General features: G+C 33.6%; 2 protein-coding genes across 2 annotated transcripts; both read left to right on the forward strand.

Annotated features, from left to right (window-relative positions):
* The first annotated feature begins 30 nt into the window (after nt 1-30).
* LOC25502775 (uncharacterized) lies at nt 31-1961 on the forward strand. The gene is made up of 3 exons (XM_013590333.3): nt 31-225; nt 725-1071; nt 1165-1961. The coding sequence occupies exons 1-3, from the start codon at nt 69-71 to the stop codon at nt 1774-1776; spliced, it is 1116 nt and encodes a 371-aa protein (XP_013445787.3). The 5' UTR covers nt 31-68; the 3' UTR covers nt 1777-1961.
* Nucleotides 1962-2540: 579 nt separating this feature from the next.
* On the forward strand, nt 2541-6575 carry LOC25502776 (FBD-associated F-box protein At5g60610). The gene is made up of 5 exons (XM_013590334.3): nt 2541-3108; nt 3489-3945; nt 4040-4189; nt 4262-4551; nt 6275-6575. Exons 1-4 carry the CDS (start codon nt 2636-2638, stop codon nt 4535-4537), a joined length of 1356 nt encoding a protein of 451 aa, XP_013445788.2. The 5' UTR covers nt 2541-2635; the 3' UTR covers nt 4538-4551; nt 6275-6575.
* The last annotated feature ends 1417 nt before the right edge of the window (nt 6576-7992 follow it).

The following is a 7992-nucleotide window of genomic DNA, read 5'->3' on the forward strand; positions in this document are numbered from 1 at the left end:
ATGGGAAAGTGAACTTTGAAACAACTTTTCGGTAGTGATATCCCCTTGTTCAGCTTCGATTCCCGCACATGCTACTATGTTCCTCATTTTTTATTATTTTTTCCCAAAATCCCGCCAAACCTTTTTCAGAAAACCGCCAAAGAAGCATAAACCTAGTTATAAATATCCATTGCATTTCTGTGCTTTCTGCCACACCTATTGCTGCCGCCGCAGACCATTGTTCAGGTACCTTTATATTTTATTATTTTGATTCTTAAAATCTTGTTTATACCTCATTTTTATATCTTATTCTTTTGATTCTCACCAATCTTGTTTATTTTTTGTCCTTTTGTTACTTTTTTTCTTATGCCTTTTATATGATACATGTACATAGAGTTTTTATACTTTGATTGCTTTGTCATGTCATGATCAAATTATATCATTTTGTTCTTTAGTGATAATCTTGTTAAAAGCCCATATATAATTTTAGTAGGCGTTTTATTAGTACTGTCATTCAAAAATATATTATACCATTTTACTTATCAGTATAGATTGCTCTTTGTTTATTATATCATTTGATTAGATCTGACCATATGGATCTTTATCTGGCTGGATCCATTCAGTTTGCTTAACTATTCAATTTGTTCGATCTCTTTTTTCTTTCGTTTGGAATGATAGTCAGTGTGTTTACCTAATGAAAATATTTGAGCGTTTAATTATTTATAATTTTCAAAACACATTGCAGCTATGGCTACTGAAATTCCTCCATGTAAAACTGAAAATTTAGTAAAAGCAACATGGAAAATTTCATCGGATACCAAAATGTTACTTGACATTTGTATGAGTGAGATCCGTAAATGTGGAAAACCCGGTATTGCTTTTAAGAATAAGAAATGGGAGGAAATACGTGAAGAATTCAATAAACGTGCTGATAAAAACTATAACCAAAAGCAGTTGAAAAATAGAATGGAAACTTTGAGAACTGATTGGACGACATGGAAACAATTAATTGGTAAAGAAACAGGTTTGGGATGGAATCACCAGATAGGAAATATTGATGTTGATGCTTCATGGTGGGATGCTAAGATAAGAGTGAGTGTTACAAATATTGATTTTTTATCCCGTGAAAATTGAATAAGAGAATTTGGTTTGTCTGAACATTATTTCTTGTTATTCGTTATGCAGGGGAATGTAAAATATGCAAAATTTCGCTATCAAGGTTTAGAATTTCGTGATGAACTGGAATTCATATTTGGGGATGCAGTGGCAACAAGTCAACGCCAACGGTCACCTGCTTTGGGTGTACCATTTGAATCTAGTGACAAAAATACTACTACAGATGTGCCACAAGAAATAATTGACTCTGATGATAGTGAATTTGATATTGGTGACCACTTTAGCCCTGTGGAAAATACTCAACCCAAAAAGAAAAGAAAGGTTTCACCAGATATTGGAGGGAAAGCGACAAAGGGAAAGGCAAAGGTTGGGACGGCAACAAATATGAGAAAAACATTTGAGCGGTTAGTTGAAGCAGCCGAAGGTCATAATGAAGTTGAAAAGGCTCAAATTGCGGCCACCTCTCATGTCCATGGAGAGTACTCTATTCCAGATTGCGTTAAATTATTGAAAAGTGCAAAGGATAATGGTTTTTTGAATGGTCAACAATTTAGTTATGCTTTAGAAATGCTTAAAGATGAACAAAATCGAGTCCTACTAATAACCTTAAAAGATTCGAAGGAAGATTTGGTTGAGTGGATTCTATACAACTATGTTGATAAGAAACCATCTAATATTTAGGTTAAGATTCGTGTTGGGTTTTCTAGTTATATTTGCATTCATGCTTTATGTTTAGATTTTGCTTTATGCTTCATCTTTAGTACTTTTGTTATTTGGCATTTAGTATTTTCCTTTTGGTTGAGAATTTTGTATTGATATTTATGCAATTTTGCATCGTTCAAGTTTATGATGTGTTATGTTTCTAATATTGGATTATTTCCAAACTCTTTCAATTTAATCTATAACACTGTTTTATATAATAATTTATAAATTTTCATCTGGTTTAAAAAATCAGGTCTTTACAAAATTTAATTTTCTATAAAAAAAAATGTCTTTTATTTTATTTATGATAATTTGTAACAAAATCTCAAAGCTCTTTTAAAAATATTTTGCCAAACAGATTTTAACTTAAAAGTACTAATTAAGTTGAAAAAAACAACAAATACCAAACAACTTTAACTTCAACTTCAAAGTTTTGATTTTCAACTTTATTCTAAAAGTGACTTTTAGACCTAAAAAAAGTAGGGCAAATGCACACGTGAACTATCAATTACAATTCAATAACATTATTTTACAGATGATTGAAATTCAACAAAAGTGTAACTTTTATGATTTTTACAACATATTATACATCAATACATAAAAATGTTGATAGAATTTTACAAGACTAAAAATGCTGATGAAAATTTTTATAAGAATTAAAAAATATGATTTTATTTTGTAGGAACTAAAAACTAAAACCAAAATTATGAATATTTATAGACATCATTGACTTGATTAACCCTAAATTATTATAGGTTAGACAATGGTTGGAAGGGGGAGAGATTATTAAGAGGTGTTATTCTTATAGAGCGGTCCTGCACCAAACGAAACGGCGGCGATGATGGTGGAAGAGTCAAGCTCCATTCGGCTGAGACTACAGGACAGAATCAACAATCTACCAAACTCCGTACTGCATCACATTCTATCATTCCTCCCTACCAAAACCTCCGTCCACACCAGCCTCGTCTGCCGCAGATGGCGAAACCTTTGGAAGAATCTTCAAACATTCAACTTCTGCGATAACTCTCACTACATGATCTACGACGAAGACAACATCAAACAGTTCTTGTGTTTCACCGTTTTCGTCAATGCTGTACTTTCTCTTCGTAGGTCACGCGACACTCGCAAGTTTCATCTCTCTTGCGTTCATTTCCCGTCCGATCCATTCTTTGCTTACTCGGTTGACACTTGGATCAGTACCGTCGTCGGACCCCAACTTGAGGAATTTCATCTTACCCTCCATTGTCTTGACGGATTCGCCTTCAATCTCCCTCAATCTCTTCTCTCTTGCTCCAACCTTATATCCGTTAGGTAATAATCCCTTTCATTCTCTCTCTATCCTGTCACTACTATTATAAGCAAAATTCACTTTTCTGATTCATTAACCAACTAATGTATTTACTAAGCACGGATACAGACATGGGAACACCACACAGCTAATGATTTCATATAATTCAGTGTAATTACAAGTGTCTAGTGTAATTACAAGTGTCCGGAGACACCTAATGTGAGGAGTGTTCGTGCTTCATAGCTATTTGGTCTCAAATAATTAGGTCTCAGATAATTATTCAATGAATATGAAAATCAATTTTTGTTTCTAATTTTTGTTTATATCAGGGATCACTTATTTTTATTCTCTATAGTGTTCTGATTTATTTTGAATGTGATTTGGTGATTTGAATGTACTTCAGTCTTTCTGGTAATATCTTGTTTCAATTACAAGACTCTTCGGGTATTTGCCTACCGTCATTGAAAGTGCTGCAACTACTACTAGACATGTATCTCTTGGATTTGAATCCTGTGAATATCTTTCTTTCTGCCTGCCATGTTCTCGAAGATCTGGAAATGTCCTTTACTCATGAATCTCTGGCCATACTTCGGGTCCCAACTTCCTTAAAGAGGTTGAAAATTATGGTTGAGACTAAAGTTGGGGCTTGCCTTGAAATAGACGCACCCGATCTCAAGTTCCTTAGCCTCACCAATGTTACAATCAGCCATGCAGCAACTATTGGAAACTTGCACAAAGTGGAAGAAGCATTTCTTGATGTACTTCCCACTCCTGAAAGTGAATCTGTTGAACCTTTACTGAATCTCCTCCGAGCTCTCTCTGGAATTAAACATCTCGAGCTGTTTAGTTCAACAACAAAGGTATCGTTCTTGATTATTTGTATTGTATGGAGTTTTTTTTACTAGTAACTATAAAATAATCTGTTAATCACTTGCTGTTGTCGTGTACTTGCAGTGGCTATCTGCTGCCCCAACTTCAGATTTTCCTGAATTTCATTATTTGCTTCACCTACAGCTCTTTCTTCTCTCTTTCAACTTTAATTTTATATTCGACATGCTTCATAAATGTCCTATCCTACAAACTCTGATAACATTCAACGACAAGGTATGTCCAGTTTAACTAAAGATTTGATGTGTTTTGTTTGAATATTTTATGTGAGTTTCCCCTTGTTGCCAGATGGATCCATCGTTTGATTCTTCACCTGCATATGGATGGGAGACGAAGCCTCAAAGTGTTCCTAAGTGTCTCGTATCCCATTTGACCTTTATTAAATTTGAAGCATATCTAGGACATTCAAATGAGCTGGAATTTATTGGCTATGTTTTGCAAAATGGACTTGTTTTGAAGACAGTGCTTATTGATGATTTCTATATGATGAACCAACCGGAGGAGTGGAAGGAAAAAATTTATGATCTGCCAAGGGGGACGATGTGCCAACTTAAAATTCATTGAGATGTATCACAAAGGTGTGAACTTTCACTATTAATTGTTTCTTGGTATTACATGCATTCCACCAATTTTTTTGCTTGTGTTGGAATACTACAAATCCATACCCCCAAAGTATCTAAATTTCTTTGATCAAGTTATTTTCTCATAACTAAACGTGAGTACCTATGTTCAAAAGAAGCCTAGAAATACAATTAGGCTTGACAAAAAAATTATATTATATTATTGAGAAGTGTGTAGAAACTCCTATGTAACTATTGTACTCCCTCTGGTCTCTATCATAGGAGAAAATTTACTTCTTAAGTTCATTCGATAAATGATGTATCTAGTTTTTTATATATAGGCCAGATACATTGTCATTTGTTAAATGAATCTAGAAAGTGAAATTTCTCTTAAAATATACACCAGAGTGGTAGGAAGTTAAAAAATGAGTAATTAATTAATAAAGCTTGGGAGAAAAATGGGGGGCATTCGTTAAATGGGGAATTGGTTCTCTAAGGAAAGATTGGTATCCTTTGTCATATTTTATATCTACACATTAGCCTTAACATTCCCTACATAAATTTTCATGTGGGTAATGAGTAGCAGCTAAACTGTGTAAAAATCTATTATATTATTCACATGCTTCCTTTTTTATTTCCTTTCCTCTTCTGATTTTGTGATTTCCAAACTTCAATGTCCCTTGTTTGATCACATGAATGTCACCAGTGGTCACCACATTTTCAACTATATTATGGCTGAACCGCGTAATTCCATACCCCCAAAGTATCCAATTTTTATTTGATCTAGTTAGTTTACAATACCTAATTTGGATTTCCCTTCTGTGCTAAACTAAGTTTCACATTAGACAATGCTTGTTTTAGGATTTCAAGCTTTGCAAGAGTTGAGAATTCCCTTCTGTACTAAACTACATTGTGGCTGAACTGCTTCTCTTTGTTGGTACAACTATTTAGAAAGACAGCCTAATCATGAACCAATCACTTACAACTGTCTAATCCAAGTAAAATTTTGTCTGGAATTAGGATTTAGGCTATACACTTTTGGAACAGGTTGCAACTTTCTTGCTTACATTACAATAATTTAGCCTGCATAATGCTGAATATTCAAAAGATAAACTTTTATCTTGTATGGTAAGGAAGAAGATAACCAGAACCTGTTCCATTTGCATTTACATTAGTGATTGATCTATCTCTAAAGAATTAAGGTGTAAATATCAAGGCAAAACATTATTCTTTTTGGATGTGTTATCATTTTTACCGGTGTCTTACATTGAAGTGATCTAAATTGGTCCATCTTTACCCTTGCCTCATTTGTTATTAGTCTTGAGAAAGCATGATTCACCCATTTAAGGTTGCTAGAGCTAGTTTAAATAGTGCTTCAGACTTGATGGCAATTTAAACCAACATTTGGAATTGAGCTCTTGTTATGCATTATTTATAATAAGGTTCATTTGCTGCTCTAATCTGCTGCATTTTCATCAATTAGGTCTAAGTTGATAACATTTCTATTCATTTCTTAACCAAATACTGAATTGTCTTTAGAAGCACTGTACTATTGGAGAAGATTTTTTATCTAGTTTTCTCAACAAAAGTTTGATACACATTCTACAACTATGGTTAAACTGAGTATCTTTGCTACTCTAATCTATAATCGGTTATGTCAAACGAAGTACTAAGATACTTTCATTTATGTTAATCATAGATCAGATAAGTTTACATAGGTAGTTTTCATTTCTCTTTGCAGCTCGCAGGGCCATGGAAGAATTCAAAAGCAGGAGCCAGAGAGAATAGGACTGCTGCCGAGAAGGGTGTGGATAATTCTGTACTTTTGGTTACATATCCATAAGATGTTATCATGTTTTGAATTCCGTAGTACCTATCTTAATCTCTGTGTTACCTTTGTTGTTTGTTATTACTTTAATTAATATTTTATGACGCCAGTTTCAGTATTAGTATTTTGGTACCTTGTAATCTTTATAGGAACCTTATGTTTGGATGAATATTTTTAGCAATCAGTATATTGTGCTGTGATTTGCTTTTGATGGTTTCTAATCTCCCTTCTTTATGTCACATAACAAAAATGAATGAAACTTACAATGCTTTGCTTCCATTGATGTTAAGTGACACTAAATTGCATGTGCTGCAAAAATACCCTTTAAGATATATATATAAAGAAATTGTGGCCATACAGTGAGTTGAAAAAATAAAGAGGGTTGTATATCCTATAAAAGAAAATAGTAAAAAGTAAATAAGAAACAATATCAGTTGGGGGCGTTTTAGACTTTTCAATCAAATATGTTTGTTTTCCAAACTTTCCGTCCACATTAGTGAGGAAAGATTTTTAGGCGTGGGTCCCACATTTCTTTCTTTCCTCTCTAATTGTTCCCTTGAACCACAATGTGGAACAATTCTTGTTTTCCATGCTTTCCATCCATTCCCAATCTTTCCTTCCTCAATCTTGAGAACCAAACATAACCTACTCCCTCCGTCCCTATATGTAGGCATCCATTTGATTTTATTTTTGTCCTTAAATGTAAACTCCTTTTCAAATTACTAGATGCATTTATTATTATTTTCCTAAACATACCCCTAATTAATCCTACTAATTTGTCTTGAAATACAAAAAGTTAAATTTAATACACATACAAACAAAGGACAATTTAGTAATATTAACACATAAAATAGACACATTAACTACACTAACAACTTTTCTTAAGAAATGTGAAAAAAGCAAAGGGAATTACATATAGGGACGGAGGGAGTAAATATCATTGGATCAAGGAATTACATGAAAATTTGGACTGTCCAGGACCGATCCAATGTTGACTTCTCCTAATCTGCTTACATGTGTCCCTATAGGACAACTATCCAAGTAACAGTTCAAGGGCTAAAAACCATAAATCCACTCTATAAACACTAACACTGTGTTTGGGATAGCAGAAAGATGAAGGAAAGAAGGCACAAGGGATAGAAAGTTTTTTGAGAAACGTGTTTCCATTGTTTGGTTCCTTGTCAGTGAGGAAAGAAAGTCTAGTTTTGATGGGGCCCACGCGCAGAAACCTTTCCTCCCTGAAAAGCGAAGAAACGTTGGGGAATGTAGGCCATTGTGATAAAATTACAAAATGGCCCTTGCATTGGAGCATGTATTATCTATGCGATTTTTTTTCCTTTAATTAATATATGCTTCCTCAACCGTCAATTTGGTATACCATTTTTTATTTTAATAATTTATAATATAATATATTTATAAATTATTTGTTTTTGAGAACGTTACTTATTTATTTTTGAGTAAACGTTACTATTTATAGAGTGATGATACACAAACCTCCATAGTTGGCACACACCATTCTAAACACTCCCATGTGGCATTTTTAATTAATTACATTAAGGGTAATTTTGTCCATTCAATCTCTCTTCCTTCACCTATCTTTAACCTCACGCGACTTTCTTCACCCTCCTCTC

This window comes from Medicago truncatula, chromosome 8 (genome assembly GCF_003473485.1).
Source record: "Medicago truncatula cultivar Jemalong A17 chromosome 8, MtrunA17r5.0-ANR, whole genome shotgun sequence".
Taxonomy (NCBI): Eukaryota; Viridiplantae; Streptophyta; class Magnoliopsida; order Fabales; family Fabaceae; genus Medicago; species Medicago truncatula.